This window comes from Nannobrachium achirus (assembly GCF_963921795.1).
Source record: "Nannobrachium achirus genome assembly, chromosome: 11".
Classification (NCBI taxonomy): domain Eukaryota; kingdom Metazoa; phylum Chordata; class Actinopteri; order Myctophiformes; family Myctophidae; genus Nannobrachium; species Nannobrachium achirus.
This window is the reverse complement of record NC_137820.1, coordinates 43,942,768-43,963,627: the sequence shown is the minus strand read 5'-3', so window position 1 is coordinate 43,963,627 and position 20,860 is coordinate 43,942,768. Positions and strand designations below refer to the sequence as shown.

Genomic DNA, 20,860 nt, shown 5'->3' with positions numbered 1-20,860 from the left:
TACTTATCTGTGTTCGACCCACAGGCTTTATAAGTGAATTGCACTTCATGTTCGCCCCTAAGTTGTGTTGCTAATCCTTCTGTCCCGGTCTCTGCACAATTTCCTAAGTGAGTCAGGGGAAGAATTTCCTGCGCATTTCTAAAGAACAGGCATATTTCTATTTCAGGGGCACTATTTCAGCGTGCAGACTTTAGTGGAAAGCCACTGAAGTGGCCCTAAGTTCATTGCACCATGTGGGTTAACACATGCCAACTGCAGCCACACAGCCAAATCCTCAGGGCTAATTTACTCATTGAAAGTGTACAAATGGAACCAAATGGAACTGTAAAGGTCAATTTGGTTGGTTGCATTTCTACACTATCGAGGGATTTTTTAACTCTTACAGTGCCAATCCCGAACTAGTTCGGCTTTATTTGTCCTTATCAGAGTGCCGATCCCGAACTAGTTCGGCTTAAAAAAAAAAAAAAAAATTGTATCCACATGAGAGAGAGATTTTTTATTTCTTCTTTTCAATGTTTCATCAGTACCAAACTTTATTTATTTATTAGATCAAAGTGGTATCTCTATCTGAAAATGTATTTTCTGTTGACTCAAGGGCTGGAAAGACGTGGAGAGACCACTGTTACTGAACATACAACTCTATAGCGATGATCAATGTGAAAATATTGAGAGTATATAGAATCTATAGAATATCATATAGAATGTAGATGTCTTTCAGAGTTCAATGAACACTAAAGGATTATAAAGTGCACTGTTACAGCCTAGCCGACAAGAAGTGACAGAGTGACTGAGAGATGGGGGTTGAGGAGGTATTACAATGCAGCGGGACGCCTAATGGAAACAGCAATTATCCTACTTCTGGCCTTGTGGAAACCAAAGTCACGGCCGCTGGCCATCCATAATCACACTGACGGATAGGCTATGTAATCCTGGAATGCTCCATAACAGGGAACAGGCCAGTGCTGCTAAGTGCGTCCGTCCGTCCGTCCGTCCGTCCGTCCGTCCGTCTGTCCGTCCGTCCGTCCATCCTTCTGTCCACTTATGTGAGTGTGACCAATATATCGGCCAGTATTGACTTTTTTCTGGCGACATTGATGTTGGCAGTTATACGGTCAAAGTGTCTCGGTTTTAGCCTTTTAAAATGTTTAAAAATGACCGATCTACAAGCGCAGTTAGCCATCATGTTTTAACAAGGCCAAAGTGGTTAAATAAAGTCAATTTGCGGTTCATGCAGATTTAGTATTTCATGCAGATTCATTGTATAATTATAGTTGACATTCACTTTTCATATATTGAAATGTATGAACTTTTTTAATCTATTAATTATGTATATTTTTTATTTTATTTAGTTTGCTTTTGAAGTTAAGCGTAATTAAATGGAAACGTATCTTTATGTTTTTTTCAATTGATTCTAAAATGCTGCGTTTTTTTTTCTTTTTCTGACAAAATATCGGTCAAAACGTGGCATCGGTCATCCTCCTGTCCATCGGTCCGTCACTTACACTTACGGGGTCGCGCTCTCAGTCACCGCCCGTCAGTGACAGCTTGTGGCGAAGCCAGGCCATCGTTCAAATTATTTTTAGCGTAAGGTCCAGGCAACAGGAACTGGTAATCCAAGGAAGCTATGACATCTGGCCTTCGGGGGCTTATGTGATTAGCAGAGGGGCTTGCCCTTAATAGCCCAGCGGACGTTCTTCATTACCTCCCACAGGCCATCCATATTGGAACTCCGCTCTGTGGGCTGTTAAAGGCAGCCCCGGTTCTTTGCCTTCCGTGGTTGGCCTGTTTGCAGGCCAGACCGCTCCGGTCTGGCCTGTAACAGAGCCAACCACGGAAGGCAAGAACCGGGGCTGTCTTTTAATGGTGTCGTCCAGGGGACGCTACGTGCTCTACGGGTGGGTTGAGGTTGAGATGAGAGGAGAGGTGCAGTGGTATGTTGAAATGGCCTCCAGCGAGTGCCCGGGCCAGGGATATGTATGCAGCCGTGGATCCAATCCTGCAGTGTTAGGACTCAGATAACCAGATGACCCGAGCTAGGAGTAGTGCAAGGTCAGGACCACAGGGGAGAGAGAGTGAGAGAGAGACTGAGAGGCAAGGTGAGATGGAGAAAAGAGGAGAGTTTAACCAAACGAGCGATGTTAAGTGTAGGGAGCACTGCCAGCTCGCCTACTGAATTAATCATCATCACCGCTCCCTGGGCTAATAATGACAAAGTGACCAGGCATGTTTCCTCCTTCTCTGCTTTCCGTCTGTCCCCTAAATAGACACCTGGAACTATGAAAGTCGTTCGGCAGGAAAAATTACCTCCGAAAGAAAAGGGGGGAAAAAAAGCTCAAGGCATGTCTCCTTAATAGGATCAGAGGGTTTACAGTTTGTCTGTAAATGTGCATAAAAGGGGGGCAATTATTCTCACATCAAACAGTTTCTGTGGGTTGAGTGATTGTTGGTCTGTGTGTGTGTGTGTGTGTGTGTGTGTGTGTGTGTGTGTGTGTGTGTGTGTGTGTGTGTGTGTGTGTGTGTGTGTGCGTGTGCTTGCGTGCGTGCGTGTGTGTGTGTGTGTGTGTGTGTGTGTGTGTGTGTGTACGCAGTGACAATGGGTGCCTTTGAGATGGTGACCAGACCAGATGATCTGAAGATAGATGTGATGTTGTGTGTGGGATGGGTGTTGGTGGAGGCCAGGTGGAAGCTCTTACTGTACTCTTTGCTGGGAGTAAACTAATTGCGGTCGCACTGGAAACTAGTTTAAACAACACACCATTTATTGCCGGCTCTGGTGTAATCTGCCTTTTGCACTGTAATAATCATTTCAGCACTACAAACGAGTCCGTTGGAGAGAGATAGATAAAGAAAGGGACTATTTTGGGCAGTTGTTTGCTTGGAGAAAGCTTTTTGCTTATGCTGAGGCGGGCCGGTTCCCAGGAGTTCCAGAGCAGAGCCTCGCTGCAGATCTTTTTGCTTTTTGTTTTGTTGCCTTTGTGATGCGAGGTTGAGGGGGAGTTCAAGCACCCCCCTGTTGTTTTGCCATAGTTATTTGCAATATGATCTTTTTTACCCTCTCAGTGAAGGCTGTGCAGTGTGCACCAATAAACCTTTTTTTTACAGAAGGGAAATAGCAATCAGTCCTTGAGTGTTCGGTATCTCAAGATTTCCTGGCAGACCCAATTTTGGATTGTCCCAATGTCCCATGAAGGCATTCCTATAGTCTTCGGTCCACTTGTTTACATTGCTGCAGATGGAACCGGCAGGGAAATGGCATTTCCTCTGCATGCGTCAGTGGTCTGCATATGTGCTCCTTCTAAAAGCGACTTCCACATAAACAACACAATGATTTAAATGGTATGTTCAGCAATAACAATACGTCAAACCTGGTTGAAGTCTAATTGCAGAACAAGCAAAATCCATACGTAAATAAATAGTACATGTTACGTAAGCCGTGGGCTTAAATCATTTTAGCTCGGAAACCAACAAATAGTCAATAGTTCAGATAACACTTACTGAATCACTAAATTATGCATCAGGGAGGCAAAAGGCCGATGCGTCAGCAATGACCCTGACCCAAGCAGCCTTTATTTAACCACTTAAACCCTATGCACTTTGTTGACCGGAGCCCCCCAGGGCTTTATACTAGCTCCCTTCCTGTTTCGCTCTATAGTATACCATCTTCACCAAAAATAGCTAATTATACAAGCTCACAACGTGTCGCAATGTGACATGTTGTTACCTCGCAGATCGGCTGTTTTCACAGAATGTTGGGCCCAGAATAGGGACGCTAGGGTTCATGTGTTTAAGGCAAGCAAGTTCATTTGTATGGCGCGTTGCGACGACAAGGCAATTCAAAATGCTGGTTGACAGAGCAAAAATAAACACAACATAACAGAAGTTTGAATGCAATACAAAATATAAAAAAGGAAACAATCCAACATAAAAATTACAAGATTTAAAAACCTCAACCGATAATGATGACCTTCCCTGACCTGAGCCGTCTTTATTTAAACCTTCGACCGCTCCTGTTTCGAACGCTGTCTCACATTCCTAACCTCTCACTTTCTCTCTCCCTCTCACCCTCCTCCCCCCCCTCCCCTTCCTCCGCCAGGTATGGCCGCGCAAGTGCAAGTCTTCTCCCCGCACGCGCTCCCGTCGAGTGCCTTCTTTAGCGTGAAGAAGCTGAAGGTGGAGCAGAGCAGCTGCGGAGGCGGCGGAGGCGGCGACTGGGACATGACCGGCTACGGCGGCGTTCACCACCACCACCACCACCACCACCACCACGCCAAAGTCTACACCCACCACCACCACAGCCACAGTCACCACCACCCCAGCAGCCACAGTCACAGCAGCCTCAAGAGCGCCTCGGCGGCCACTGGCTCCTCCCTGCAGGTGGTGGGCTCCGCCCTGCCCTACGAGCAGGCGACGCTCATCTTCCCGGCGGCCGGCGGCGCCGGCGGCCACGTGGTGGTGGCCTCGGCCAGCAGCAGCACCTCGTCCGGGGCTCCGCCCCTGGGCTCCCTGCTCGGCGGCACTGGCAGGGGCAGCAGTAGCAACGGAAGTGGTGGCAGCGGTAAGGCCCGTCGTGTCTGTTACTTGCGGCGTTGTAAATATTTACAACGCCGCAAGTAACAGAAATATTTTGATTTAGGCCACATAAAAGGGCTTTGCAGACAGGCGTAAATTTGCGTGCGGAAAAAACGGACGATTTCATTTATTTTAAAGAAACCAATGATTCTCTATGACCTCATGCACAGCACACCTGCTCTGAATGTGCCGTGCGGCAAGTGGCTGCGGAAGTGCGTTTTTTCCCCGATCTAACCCAGTTCGATTCGTGCGTCTTTTTGCATGCGGCAAAAACTAATTGACTCCTTTTATGACTCCTTTTTGGATCCGCAGTGCGGATTCCCCACAGCATTGCACACTAAATCCAATGCATTTTAATCATGCACAAATGGAAAAAACGCAACGTGCCTGTCTGCAAAGCCCTTTTAGTCGACCTCTAGAGAAAACAGCGAAGTGATTTATACTTATCTGTGTGCCGGAAACTAGCAGCATCTACAAGCTTTTTGTCATCATAGCTTAGTTTTTGTTTTGTTGATTAAAGAAAATCTTCATAGTTTCAGTGGCTGAAATGAAAATGTATTGCATTATCACCCTGATGGCAGTTATCTGAGAGGATCACAATTGAGTTTGCAGAGTCGTCAGAAGTATTTCCATTTAATCATCTGTATAAATTCATCTGTTGCAGAGAAAAAAGCAATTTCAGTCAGACAACTCTGGGAACAAATAAATGTATTGATTGAGAATGAGCAGTGAGCAGTGAGGTTTGAATAGCCCGCCCCAATCAGATGGAGTGACTGATCACCTGATCAGCAGTTGGCACTGCCTTGAGTTGTCTGCCTTTTTTTATGATCAAATTATTAAATCATTACATGGTCTGCTTTTGCCTTAGAATTTCATTTATGTTTTTCAATCTTTGTTTCCAAATCAAACACAATTGAAATCTTGATTTACCGTACCGGTGTTCAATGATAAAAACACAAATTAAATGGTTAACTAAAATGTCCTGATGGTGACAACCTCTAGGCAGCGGAGGAGGAGGAGGAGGAGGAAGCTCGGCTCTTCACAACCTGACTCGCCGCAGCACCGTCAGCCTCCTGGACACGTACCAGCGATGCGGGCTTAAGCGCAAAAGCGAGGAGCTGGACAACAGCAGCGTGCAGATCGTGGAGGAGCCCATGATCCACACCAGCCAGGGGGGCGGCGGGGGCGTAGGAGGGCCGCCCAGCAGCACCACCGCCACGGCCGCGGGCAACAACAACGCCACGGCCTCCACCGCCACCTCCAAGAACAGCGGCTCCAACGGCGAGGGCGACTACCAGCTGGTGCAGCACGAGGTGCTGTGCTCCATCACCAACACCTACGAGGTGCTGGAGTTCCTGGGGCGCGGCACCTTCGGCCAGGTGGTCAAGGCCTGGAAGCGCGGCACCAACGAGATCGTGGCCGTCAAGATCCTGAAGAACCACCCGTCGTATGCGCGCCAGGGCCAGATCGAGGTGAGCATCCTGGCGCGCCTCAGCACCGAGAGCGCCGACGACTACAACTTTGTGCGGGCGTACGAGTGCTTCCAGCACAAGAGCCACACGTGCCTGGTGTTCGAGATGCTGGAGCAGAACCTGTACGACTTCCTCAAGCAGAACAAGTTCAGCCCGCTGCCGCTCAAGTACATCCGGCCCGTGCTGCAGCAGGTGGCCACGGCGCTCATGAAGCTCAAGAGCCTGGGCCTGATCCACGCCGACCTGAAGCCCGAGAACATCATGCTGGTGGACCCGTCCCGCCAGCCCTACAGGGTCAAGGTCATCGACTTCGGCTCGGCCAGCCACGTCTCCAAGGCCGTGTGCTCCACCTACTTGCAGTCCAGATACTACAGGTAAGAACAAGGTTACTGGATCTGTAGATAGTGATTCTCTACCTGTTCAACCTCAAGGACCTGTGATTTTATATGCATTATTAGCCCACTGACGCCCATTTGATTGGCTCACTAGAACCCCCTTGGGGGTCCCTGGAACCCAGGTTGAGAATCAGTGATCTAAGAGATGTTTTTAAATGGACATCCCGTCTGGAAGATGTACAAATGTACTAATGTTCCAATTTGTACGGCTGTCACTGTCGCTATTTCGGATGTGCAGAAGAAAAGGATATTTTGTTGTCGTCAGGGAGGGCAGGTCAATTTGTTCTCCCTCACATTGTTTCAGCGTGTTTGTTATGCATCTTGTTTGATTTATCCGCTCGATTTTTACTGGAATGTTTTCTTAGTGGTTTGGTAATTATTTGGCCCGGGGGATCACGCTCACTGCCAGAGTTCTAAGATACTCTCTTCCTAACACTCTCTCTCTATCTCTCTCTTTCGCTGTCTCTTCACCACTCGTCTCCCCCCCCCCCATGTTTAACCTTCTTCCAAATGTGAGACTGGGCAGTAAAAAAATAAAAATAAAAACTACACGGCTGGCTGAGAAACCAGCTGTTTATTGTGTTTAATATGATAAGCGATACACAAGGAGCGTGTTGTGCGTGCTCGCTTTGAAGATTAAAGAACACTTGTTCCAGTTGCTCTCATAGCCTGCTTAGAGCTACAGTGATGATGACATGACAGCACCTGGGAAATATTCTGCAGCGGCAAAACCTTCTTTTCTTCTCGTCCCATCGAGAGACTGTGAGGAAAAGGCGACCTGTGTTTCAGTTGTTGCTTTTTAAACTTCTTTTCAAGGTATTTTTTGGGGGTGGAGTACAACTAGCAATTATTTTCTCAGCGATTATTCTATTGATGATTACTTTTTCGATCAATTGAATCAACTTGAAAAGAATTTTAGTTATCTGAAATGTTGTCTGATTATCCACTTAGTCAGATCACTTAGTTAGATTACACATCTTACACAAAAATACAGAAATCCGCAAACTCTCATCAGCTTGTAGATCTGCAATTCTTTTATTTAGTTTTATGACATGTTTTATGACCCAAAAAGTTAAACATTTGTTGATTTGAATAAAATCAATGCATTTTAAAAATAATCAATTACTATAATTAGTTTGATTAACTGTTACACCCCTAAACGCTATTCTGAGAAAAGGCCCACGTATACCCACCCGCGTGCCCCCTTCTGCCCAGCACCAACGGCTGGCTCCCATTTCCCCCCAGCGATGGAGACGGAGGGGTCAGTGTGAGTTCTCCTGTAATACGTCCCCTGTAATCCACACCAGCGGGCCGAGCATTAGAACCAGATGACGCTCTGGGAAAGGGCCTTCATCCTCCCCAGCAGTGTTTAAACAGTCCTTCTATCGGCCCGTAGCAAACACTGTGTTTAGGTTTCAGCTGGAGGCGAGGCCGGTGGTGGTGGTGGTGGTGGTGGTGGTGGTGGTGGGGTGTAGGCGTAGGGGTAGGGGTGGATGTGGTGCTGGGGGGGGGGGGGGTGCACGACGAATCAAACGGCGCTCACTTCCACACACAGAGGGAAGCTTTGTTTTGGGGGGCCTGGTGCCGGAGCGTAGGGGAGAACAGGTGTGTGAGGCATGGCACCACACATTACGCTACAGACACGTACACACGCGCGTGTGTGTGCGCTTACACATGTGTGCCGGGCCGTAGCTCTATGGCCTTGCTAGCTTGCGCAGTGCAGATTATGTGGAGAGAGGAGCTTCTCTGTGCTCTTCAGAGCAGATCAATGACTTTTATTAAACAAAGAAATCACAGGAGGTGATTGTTTTACCCGGGAGAAAGTCGGAACAGATTGAAACCACAGCGTTTGGAGCACAATGGGAAATGTAGAACTTAACCACTCAGTGCTCTACTCCTGTTTTGTAAATTGTAGATCAGCTCTTTTCACCTAAGACATTTTGTGTAGGGCAGGGGTCTTCAACGTTTTCAGGCCGGGGACCCCCAAACTGATGGGGAGATGGAGCAGGGACCCCCTACCACCTCGTAGGTTGGGGGGGTCGGGGCTACGACATATTTTTTATTTTAAACATGTACAAGTTACAGCGAGCAGGGTGGGCCGTACCACTACCATTTCTAAACATACTACTTATTAACTGAGAACCAATGTCAATAATACCAACAATCTGTCAATTGCATAGTAATCATGTATTCAAGCTATTCAAAATGGATAGAATCATGATACATCTTTTAACATAAATGTAAAAAAAAAAAAAAAAAAAAGAATTGAAATCTTTTTTTTAAGCAATAATTTCGCGGACCCCCTGCAGTACCTCCGCGGACCCACTGGGGGTCGCGGACCCCCTGTTGAAGACCCCTGGTGTAGGGGGAAATAAAGTGAACAAAGTGTTTAAGTGGTTAATAATGGGCAAGAATGTCGTTGCTAACCATTATAAGTGTTGTTTGCACCCTGTAGTTTTGGCTTCCGTTTCTCCAAGGCATGCACTGCACTCCAAAACCTCTTTTCCTCCAATCTCACACCAAGCAGCCTGTTCTCTCATTACAGTCCAATGTCCAGCAGATCAACACACCAGTGTCAGTCACCCGCGGTCCCTGTTCATGTCAGTAACCCATCTTCAAGTAAACACAACCAGTAGCCGATGTGTGAGTGTTCCTTTACAGGCCTGTGGGTCAACAAGCGGAGGCCATAAAGCACTGCTGTTTGTTTAGCGGGGGAGTGAAGAGTGGAGAGAGAGAGAGAGAGAGAGAGAGAGAGAGAGAGAGAGAGAGAGAGAGAGAGAGAGAGAGAGAGAGAGAGAGAGAGAGAGAGAGAGAGAGATCATGCCTTCATTTCCTCTTGGCAGCAGAGGAGGAATAAAAAAGGTCTGATACCGACAAGAGCTTTTCCCATCAGCCACCAGGAATTAGACCAGGGAGTCAGGGATGACTGTCATCTGTCTGAGCTACAGTATGGGAGTTAACCTCTCCTGTGCCCTTAGCGTAGTCCCTAATCAGGGGTGAACATAAGACCATCCACTAGCTCACAGTGCGCCACAACGCAGCGGGTTGTGAATCTGTAGATCAGCTATTTTTGCGAAAGATATCATTTGGTGTAGAAGTTGGAATGCTATTTAACGTAATAATATAAGCCTGTGCTGCATTGCTTATGTGTGTGTGTGTGTGCGTGCTTACATTTCTTTTTTCGGGAGGTACTTTTGTGCAATGAGTTTGTGTTGGTGTGCATGCATCAGAACATACTGTTGTTTACCAATTGCCATGTATTGTGTCTTGCAGTGAGGAGAGAGGGATTCTGGGGGATTAAATTATATAATAATAACAGCCAAAAGATAGCCAGTAAACCGCCGCTCTACTATCTCACCTCATCATGCAACAAAGTATAAATCCCTCTTATGTACTGTAGCTCAGGAACTCAGCTCAGAGATGTACTGGGCTGTCCTAACAGCAACTGAAGTAATTTGTGTGAACAGCAGGTTCTTGGGTTTGTGTTACTTAAGGGTTTGTGAACTTACTTAAAGTTCACAACCCTAGCTGGGAACATCAACCCATCCATAATGGGCTGTGATGAGTAGGATAAACTAGACCATCCCAAGATTACTGATGATAACTTTTCAGGGGGCGGGGGGGTTATGTAAAGATGTGTTTGTCCTGTCTCGCGCTAGGCTTCATGCACAGCGTTCCCTGTGATTATTTGTTTTGGCCAGAGCCGTCTAATCCATGTTACACTCCAGTCGACCTCCGCGGGACAAGTAACAGCAAACGGCCTGGAATTTACTCAGCTCTCTTTTCTTTCTTCCTGCTTACGTGAAGTTGTCTAGTACTTCATGGTAGCTTTTCATCATTTCCCCGATGGCCATGTTTTTATTCTTTGTGTTGTTTGTTGCTTTTATGGAGAAAGTCAAATGTCAGATTGGGACTAGAGTTCAGGGGAACATGTTTGAAAATACGACATTGTTAAGGCAGACTCTTTTCTTACAGATGGAAATTGGCTGTGATTGGCTACGCCATACAGTTTACATTCAAGGCGAGCCATGCTGTAGTGTAGAAGCTGGCGAGTGTGTGTGTGTGTGTGTGTGTGTGTGTGTGTGTCTGTGTGTGTGTGTGGTGGGGTGGTGAGGGGTTGGATATACTGTAACTTGCCTTGCAAATGAGTTATGGATTTCCTGCAGGACTGACTCATGCAAATAAAGTGTTCAAGGAACAACAACAAGGAAATGTGCCATTTACAGGAACAATGTTTTGGGGTCTGAGCTCTGCTGGCTCTGACTTACACAGAACAAACGATCATTTATAGAGAGATGTACATAGTGTGTGTGTGTGTGTGTGTGTGTGTGTGTGTGTGTGTGTGTGTGTGTGTGTGTGTGCGTGTGTGTGTGTGTGTGTGTGTGTGTGTGTGTGTGTGTGTGTGTGTGTGTGTGTATATATATATATATAACACCTTCTCGATTAAAAAGTCTCTAAAAGTCAGTTTCAATATATTTTGGGTCAATAACGTCTGCCGTGAACCTGGTGATCCAAACCTAGCCTGGCTCCTCCCCATCTCTCTCTGAACCCCCTCCACTCCCTCCCCCCTTTTCCCTATTATAGCTAATGATGTAACAAGCAAGGTGGCTGTAGCATGGCTTAGATAAAGGGATTATTGTCTCGTCGTCCCAGTTGGGCATGCAACTTGTCCTATTTATCTCGTTGGAGAGAAGAAGAGAAAAAAAAAAGGGAATGGGATGTGCGGAATGCGGCGCGCGGCGCGATGTCATTCATTTCATGGAGCCGGGCGGTTTACGTAAAGTTCCCCGAGGCTGTGCAGCTGGCGGTGCGGTAAAATTGCCAGTGTTGTTAATTCATACATTTGTGACTCCTCCGAGATAAATATGCAATCAGGACGTATTTGAATGAATAAAAAGGTTGTTTTAATGTTGACTACTAGTACAGTACATCTGCAGCCTGCAGGTTAGTGGTGGTCCTCTCCCTACTCTGCCATTGAGACATCCAGGGACCCTCTAGGTCAGTGGTTCTCAACCTGTGGGTCGGGTCCTCAAATAATTTTAGGGGGTCCCCAGATGAGTAACTTAATGTGCAACATTGTTTTTGTGAGGCGTTGTGAGCATGTACCGGTAGATCTGCTATTTTCACAATAGAACCGTGTTATACAAAATGTAAAACCTCAACTCTTAGTGCTCGTCAGGGTGGGGGTCGCGGCCGGAAAAGGTTGAGAACCACTGCTCTAGGTTCCACATGGACCCTTACAGGCCTGTGACTCTCAGAGTTATGGGGTAGGACACCTACTGTGTAGTACCAGTGGTGCAAAGTTATTCAACTCCACTAGATCTCGGATCCAGATATTGCACTTTTACTCCACTACATTAGTTAATTTTAGTTAATTTGCAGATATAGATTATTATTATTATAAAACATATATTAACCACTTTAGCCCTATTTTATACCTAGGATGTGACGTGTTGTGCGCTTGTAGATGTGCTATTTTCAAACATTTTGTACTTTTACTTTTGGTACTTTAAGTAGGGCCCACATTTTGATGCCAACACTTTCATACTTTTACTCAAGTACATTTTGAATTCCTAACTTTTACTTATAACCAAGTATTTCTATATTGCAGCATTGATACTATAGCCCATTTTCCATACCAGTTTTTAGCCCGACACTACACGACACGGCACGACACCGCACAGCATTTTTTATGTAGGTTTTCCACTACAGTACCCCCCCCCCTCCTCTCCTCCTCCCCTCTCCCCCTCCTCCCCTCCACTCCCGAAAGAAATCGACGACCCTTTCAACATACGGATACTCGGATAGGATCTTTCACTGTAAACACAACAGAGATGCTAACTTGCGCTAATTATTTTTAGAGATGTGGTGGTGGACAATGTTTTAGATGCCACACACTCACACAGGTCTTCATCGAGTCTTTACAACTATAGCGACGACTAACGTCGGGGTGAACATAGTCAAATAATAACTTTATTGGCCAAACTACACAAAGAAAAGTAGAGGCTAGTTGCGCTAGCATACATGCTAAGCTACAGTACAGTACATGTAGGCTACTGTAGATTCTTTTCCCCATTCAACACCTGCAGTTACAAATACAAACAGGAGACATCTCACTGAGATCTATATAAAATAACGGATTGCCGACGCATTGGCCGTTGATTATTGCGACTCACGGCGATAGATATAGCCTATGTCCACTGTTTGTGTTGGTTAATATGTTCTTGGTGCTTCGTGGTATCTCAACTGCAGGGTTGGAGAACACAATTCTGCCTAATCGACCTCTTTATAAACATACCGGTATATATAAAACAAACAGGATTTGCCTTTATATTTGATTTGCAGCCGTGACTGCATACTAAAATCTGTCTCAAGTTCTTGTGTTGAAAGACACAGCTTAGCCGTGAGACTGACCAATCAGTATCAGCAGCGTGTATACGTCACTGATTTGGCCTCACTTGGCCTAGCCCGGAACCACTCGAGAGTGGAGCTGTTTTAGTACCCCGTTAAGTACCACTTTCACACCACTCTACCCAGTTCCTTGTAGTGGAAAACCTGACACAAGTGGGCTGTAGTGTGGAGTGGTGTGGAGTTGGGCCTGTGGAAAACCGGCTTATGTGAGTACTGTGCAGTACTGCCCGAAGCTCAGATCAAGTGCCCGAAGCATTCTTCTAGTCTTAGTGGTAGAAATGAGGGAGGGAGGGAGGGAGGGAGAGCGGCCGGGTTGGAGTCCTGGTAGGACATGAAGGTTATTGATTGCAGCTCTAAAGGGAACAGGGAGGATTTGACTGGTGGGTTTGCTCTGCAACGGGTTGACGTTGATTGGATGCGAGCTATGAGGAACACAGGTTAACAGCACACTGCATGACTGTCTGTCCAGCTGTCTGCAGATGTTATCAATTCTCTGCCTCTCTCTCTCTCTCTCTCTCTCTCTCTCTCTCTCTCTCTCTCTCTTTTTGTCCTCAGAGTCTAAAGACAGTGGTTCTCAAACGTTATCATGTCAAGAACCCCTGGAAGCCTCTCAAGGACCCCTGGGAGTCCCCGGACCCCACTTTGAGAACCACACTGCTCTAATCAAAATCAAATCAAATCCGCCATAGTTTTGTCTCTGCGCCCCCAGTCAGCAGCATCCCACCTGCTCCTGCTAAAGATGCAACACAGACCGTACAGACATACAGTAGCCCAAGCACATGCACTGTATTATCACTCACGCACGCACGCACGCACGCACGCACGCACGCACGCACGCACGCACGCACGCACGCACACACACACACACACACACACACACACACACACACACACACACAGGCTTGCATAACACAGGGATCACTGGCCTAATATAGTAGAGCTTGGGGAGTTAGCCTGCTTTAGACATTGTAGGTGAAATGGGAATTTGAGGAAAAAGGATGGACCAGCCACAACGTTAACAGTGTCCCAGAGAGAGACCTGGGCTCTGCTGACACCACCAGCAAACTGAGCAAGCAAGTTTTTGGTTAAAACGTATTCTGATAGCAATCATATTATTCATTGCTACAAACACTATTGAAGCTGATGAAAGATCTTTGTGGGGTTCTTTCTCCTGATTGGATGAATCAAACGTGTTACCCAGCTGAAAATGTGTTTTCAGTTTAAAGCATAAATTACTGTTAAGTCTTAAACTTTCGACTGTGGCACAAACTACTGTCATTGCCATTATCAGCTAAAGGTCTCTCGCAGAGCAGATAATAATGTATCCAGGTGGGGTCTTCTCCTCACAACAAGCCCATAATATGGAACTCTGCACGACGACGTGCGTTGCTTCTCCCACTTTTAGGCGTGGATATGTTTTAATTGGTGTCGGCGCAGCGAGAGCGGCTACAGCGGAACATCGGGGATGCTCTGGTACCCCGCAGGCCGACGTCTGACGCCCTAATAACTGATGACATTGCGTGTGTGCCCCCACCCGACCGCCCGCTCCACCCGACCGCCCCGCTCCACCCAGACTGACTCTGTAAGGCGAGCTCCTCTCTCCTCCACCTGCCTATCTGTCTTCCCTATCTGTTGTTGTCGGTGACGCACCGGCGCACAGGGCCGGGGCCGGGGGTTCGCGTTCCGCCACATTTACCCTGCCTCCGTGCGAAACATCAAGGAGAGTTTTAATGAATGAGGTTGCCGTTAGTTACTGTTCTGTGAAGCGTGCGCTAAAGGTGTGTGTGTGTGTGTGTGTACGTGCGTGTGTGTGTGTGTGTGTGTGTGTGTGTGTGTGAGAGAGAGAGAGAGAGAGAGAAACAGAGGTATAGGTGGGTAAACGGTGGTGGGATCAGGTTGCTGAAGGGAGAGATGGATTAGGGAACGGCGAGGGAAGAAGGTGTGCTCAGGAAGCGGTTGGTTGTGTCGTTGGAGGTGCAGCTGTTGTTTACACGGAGGATTCATGGGAAGGTATCTTGAAAAGGAGAGGGGAGGGAGGGGCTCATTCATTGTTTTTGTTTTTGCAGTACCTGGAAACGCATTACGTTTCCTCCAAGCCTTGGCAGGTCATTAGTAATGCAGATGAGAGCGTTGGTTTGCTTTAGCTTGTCTCTGTCACCATTTCTGGTAGGCTTTTTGTTTATATGTTGAATATATTATTATTTTTCCAATTAAACAAAACATATTTTTTATATAATCTTTCACTGGTATATTTTTCACAACAATCCATTCCACATGAATATGTTTCTTTGACAACTTCTCCAAACATTGTTTTTCACGACTGACACAAGTCAGTCATGACTTGTGTCTGCCCCCAAAACTCATGTCAAAATGACCTGATACAGTTTCTTACTGACAACACTGTTGTTGCTTTCCAAAATACCCTTGGCGCTAGGAACCTGCAGCGTTCGTTTCTGAGGGGTAATGTCGCGTTTCTGTTTCAAACTGAATTCTGGGAATTGCAGTTCTTCTAACAGACACTGCAATGACAATGAAGCGACCAGAAGTGTCGTCAAAAAAGGCTTCTAAAATGAATGTTAAACAGTATAACTTCAATTTAACTCAGAGGCGCGTACAATGGATAAATTATGACTAACGATTTCACTGCGTACAACTCGTCGTCAAGGTCGTCGTTCTGGTTTTATTGCCAATTCATTAACTGACATTCTGCTGTTTGGGAACTCAGGTATTCTAATATCCCCCAAAATGATAATTACTCCTCCATGTACTCACATCAGCGCTTTTCTTTATGACAGTCACAGACCTCAGTGTGCGTGACAGAATCCTAATATCCTGTTTCTCATTTATAATGTGCCTGCGGGGTAACTCCTCCAACGTCTCTCCACTGAGTAGGCAGCTAGCAGCAGACATGTTTTGTAGGTAAGCTAATTAATATATATATATATATATATATACAGTAGGCTATATACATATTAGTATGTATATACATACTGTGTATATACATATTTATACGCACAGACACACACACACGCATGCACGCGCACACACACGCACGCACGCACGCACACACACACACACACACACACACACACACACACACACACACACACAGTAGCGAGACATTCTGGCAGGTAATAAAAGACCATTATTTTACTCCTGGGCATTTTATAAAAAAGGTGCGAACTTTGCCCTCACACACTTAGCTAATGCTACGCATGCGTTGACAGGCTAGTGTGTATGCGTGTGTGTGTGTGTGTGTGTGTGTGTGTGTGTGTGTGTGTGTGTGGTATGGTACGCGTCGTGGTGTGTGTTTGTGTGCTATTTCAATCCCTCTCTGACTTCCACCAGGTTGCTCCATCATCTCTTTGTTCTCCCTCGCAGTTCCGTAGCCTTTTCAATTTCCATACATTTCCCAGGATATTAAGCCGGCGGAAATTAAGCTGCCTTGATGAAAAGGAAGAGAAAAGGAAGAAGAAGCAGAAAGGGGGCGAGCCGCCCACTCTGTGATCTCTCCTCTCTATTGATTGTTTTATACCTGCGAAACCAGCCGGGCTCCATTCTCCATTCTGTCTTCTCTCTTAAAACCCATTTAGGCCTAGACTTATTGAATGCTTTAACCAGTGAAAAATAGCAGATATACAAGCTCACAGCGCGGCACCGAGTGCCGCGCTGCTAGCTTGTAGATCTGCTATTTTTTTAAAGTCGTGAAAATGTGTGCAAATCTTTGAATATATGTATTTTGTGCCAAATAAATATCAGTTTGGGGGTCCTTCCCATGAAAAGGTTTGAGAACCACTGACATAATAGTCTCTCAAGAACAGACTAACTGAGCTCCAGTTCAGTGAAAAGGACCTTTTCTTTGACGATGGCTTAGTCAGATTGCTGACATAGAGACATGGGTTTTTCAAAAAACCTTAGAAGGATTCAAAAGACACTTATAGAATCAGGTCAAAATTCTAATTTTCACGATTTTTCAAAAATAGCAGATCTACAAGCTTGCAGCGCGGCACTCGGTGCCGCGCTGTGAGCTTGTATATCTGCTATTTTTCAATAGTTAAAGCATAAAATAATGATACACATAATATGTACCCGTTCTAAATGGGTTAATAAGGAACAGCTCTCTCTCTCTCTCTCTCTCTCTCTCTCTCTCTCTCTCTCTCTCTCTCTCTGTGTCTGTGTCACTATCTGTCTCTTTATGTTTCTGTGAGTGATATTAAGCATCAGGAGCAGGGCCGCCACTATCGATTGTCTTCTTAGCGATTCAATTCAATTGATTGCTTTTTAAAGTTTTTAATCAAATAACTCTAGGCAATTTTTTTGTTTAATTCAAATTGCATATTTTCTTCACTAATCAACTAAATCCAATTAACGGTCACCCCCCTAATTAGGAGAACACACTTGGACAGGTGTGTGCGGTTCGGATGCTCGTCACGTTGCTCTGCAGCTGGCGTCGGTTGCTAACGGAGGAAGGGATGCTAATCATGATCATTAGCATGTTCACACATAGGCGCTCGGGCCGTCGCACAGTCGCATTTCATATTCCTACCGGCTTATACTTAATAATAAATAAATAATAATATCATTAACCGAATCGAGAGTGAATTGTCGCTGAGTGGCAGAATGGTTTTTATGCTAATATCCGTGCCAGCTATATAGCCTCTTTTTCTTGTGGTTGGTAGCGAGCCGAGCGCCCCAGTGGAGTGGCAGGGTGATGGCTGGCCCTCAGCGGGCTGGCTGGCACGGGGGGTGCCCCCGGGTCTAAATAAATCATGAGGCCTCCTGCAGATTCAGGCGCTCCCCTCCCGCCTGTATTGCCCGACATCCCTCCGCAGGGAGCTTCAGAACGCCTCCCTCCCCAGTCCCCCACCGCCCTTCTTACTTTTTTTTTTCTTCTTTTCTTTCCTCACCTCCCCTTCAACCGCCCTCACCTCTTCCATCCACGGACATGAATATTTAAAAGCTAACGCCAGGATGGAAAATATGCAGCGAGGCGAGGGCTACGCTGGCTGGCTGCGAGAGAGAGAGAGAGAGAGAGAGAGAGAGAGTGAGTGAGTGAGAGAGAGAGAGAGTGAGTGAGTGAGTGAGTGAGTGAGTGAGTGAGTGAGTGAGTGAGTGAGTGAGTGAGTGAGTGAGTGAGTGAGTGAGTGAGTGAGTGAGTGAGTGAGTGAGTGAGTGAGTGAGTGAGTGAGTGAGTGAGTGAGTGAGTGAGAGAAAGATCATCCTGGGCCCCTGAATATCCTCATTTAAGGCGAGTCACGGGAGAGCGAGGGCCGGGTCGCGGAGGTCCAGGTCCACAGAGATATAGAGAGAGAAAAGAAAAGGGAAAGACAATCAGACAGTTAGCCTAATTTATGCCACGGCAGTATAAGAACCAACCGAGAGAGAGAGAGAGAGAGAGAGAGAGAGAAAAAGCTTCCATTGCCTGCCTGGGTGATATCGCTGGCATCTTACTGGACGTGGGTAATAATGTGTAACGTCCGTACAACATTTAAATGCATTGTAAAAAAAAAAAACATAAAACGGCAACCTAAGAGTAAAACTTCATATCGTCGTTGTCGGGTGAAAACCTTGTATGTCCAAAACCGTTCGTTTTGCATTTATCATTTTAAAAATGATTTAAGTGCGAGGCGTTGTGTGCTTGTAGATCGGCTGTTTTCACTACTTTTGTGCGACGGCCTTGTATGATGAAGCAGGGCTTTACTTTGCGAAAGAACGTACAAATTTGAAACTTGGAGATACGAGGTTTCCACCCGTCAACGACGATATACACTCTCACTCATTCTTGGCAGGATGATAAACCTCTTCAACTTGTGTGTACAGTAATCACGCTTTTGCCGGAGACCACGTCAGCACAGGACCAGCAGATAAAATATGTCGAAAATGATCGCCGCCCTACATTTATGCACTCTTGGTTTTTTCCCTCTACACCGAAATAGCCAATCTACAAAGCTATGCTATCTTCACCCCCAGAATAGAGACTCTAAGGTTCCTTTAGTTAAATTGGCTTTGAGTGAGACGGCATCAGGACCGACAGACAGACAGGGCGACAGACAGAGAGACGGGATCAGGAGAGACTGACAGACAGACAGACAGACAGACAGACAGACAGACAGACAGACAGACAGACAGGGTCAAAGCTATCCATCTGGGAAGAGGATTGTGTGTGTACGGTATGTATGTGTGTCTGTGTGGTGGGGGGGACAGGGCTCCATGCGGGCTGTGCAGACCGACGCACAATGTCATGCAGAATGCCTGGTGTGCAGAGGACCATGCAGTCTCCCATGAAGTTCCAGCCTGAACAAAACAGATGCATTTGTTTTCTCAATTGGAAGAATTTGCTAATGTGCATATATGAGGCTAAACAGTTTGGCTAATTTGCGGCAGGCAGGCAGGCAGGCAGGCAGGCAGACAGACACACAGAGCTCTGCATCCCTCAACCAGACAGCTGGGGCCCCAGTGAAGAGAGAGAGAGACACAGGCTTTGATCTGAGAGGTCTCTCTCTCTCTCTCTCTCTCTCTCTCTCTCTCTCTCTCTCTCTCTCTCTCTCTCTCTCTCTCTCCCTCTCTCTCTCTCTCTCTCATTTTCTCTTTGTCAGTGTGTCTCTCTGTTCTCCTCTCTTGCTCAGTCTCTTGCTGTGTATATCTATATCATAACATGTGCATTTCACTGCTGTTGGCTGACATGGTCACACAACAGCTTAGCACGTTGTTTACCCCCCCTGTCTAACAACCTCTCTATGCTTTTGAAATGCTTGACAGTATTTTTATAGAATACCTAACAAATAAGCATTGCTTACATTCTTGCTTACATTTTCGTTTTTTGCCGGTTGGACAAATCTTTCAATCTACCAGTCTATCAAGACTGGTAGATTGAAAAAAAGAAAAAACATAAAAACAGTATTTACCATACAGGCTATTTTCAAGTATAGCTAACATGACACACAGTATTTACCATACAGGCTATTTTCAAATATAGCTAACATGACAGTTTGACAAGTAAACAACTTAAATAAGTACAAGTAAGCAGAAGTGAAGTTCCAATACACACATTCTGATATATCTGCCATCGTACAGTACAGTATATCGTCGTTGTCGGGTGGAAACCTTGTATGTCCAAGACTGTTCGTTTTGTATTTATCATTAAAAAAATGAACTAAACTAGTGAAAACAGCAGATCTACAAGCACACGACGCCTCGCAGTGCGAGGCGTTGTGTGTTTGTAGATCGGCTGTTTTCACTACTTCTGTGCGACAGCCTTGTATGATGAAGCAGGGCTTTACTTGGTGAAAAAAACGTACAAACTTGAAACTTGGAGATACAAGGTTTCTGCCCGACAGTGACGATATAAGAACAGTTACATTGAAGCCTTGCTTAGATGTCCAGAGTAAAGCCCTTTGCACACAGGAATTTTTTTTTTGTTTGCTGCATGAATAAAACGCATTGGATTTGGTGTGCAATGCTGTGCGAATCCACACTGCGGATCCCAAAAGGAGTCATGAAAGGAGTGATGAGTTTTTTACCGCATGCGACAAGACGCACAAATCGAACTGGGTTGGATCTAGAAAAAAACGCACGGCCGCAGCCACTCGTCGCACGGCTAATTCGGATCTGGTGTGCATGAGGTCGTAGAGAATCATTGTTTTCTTTTAAAAAAATGAAATAGTCCGTTTTATCCATGCGGATAAACGCGCCTGTGTGCAAAGGGCTGTGTGTCACGGTGCGATCCCCAGCTCCTCGCGTAAGGAAGTGCAACATAATGAACCCCCAACTGCTCCTGATCATCAGGCTGCTGTCTAACATGGTTTCCTCCAGCGTCATTATAACTCGCTCAGGAGAAATGCATCATTTATTGGCCGTTTGACCTGACATAAATTCATAGGCAAAGACTGCTCATCAGCATATTTCGTCTTTACCGTATCGTGTGTGTGCGTGTACAGTACGTCGGCATCCACCGTCCTTGTATATCAATGAACACGTCTCTCTGGCCCAAGGAGCTTTTCATAAATATTGCTT

The 20,860-nt window shown here is 46.1% G+C and overlaps 1 protein-coding gene across 6 annotated transcripts in view; it reads left to right on the top strand.

Annotated features, from left to right (window-relative positions):
* The window catches only part of hipk2 (homeodomain interacting protein kinase 2), a 150,102-nt gene that overhangs the window by 23,593 nt on the left and 105,649 nt on the right, over positions 1-20,860 (top strand). For all 6 annotated transcript variants that reach the window (XM_080737531.1, XM_080737530.1, XM_080737529.1 and 3 more), the window contains exons 2-3: positions 4,094-4,555; positions 5,572-6,415. In XM_080737531.1, the coding sequence (XP_080593657.1) occupies positions 4,094-4,555; positions 5,572-6,415 (1,306 nt within the window). The remainder of the gene's footprint in view (positions 1-4,093; positions 4,556-5,571; positions 6,416-20,860) is intronic.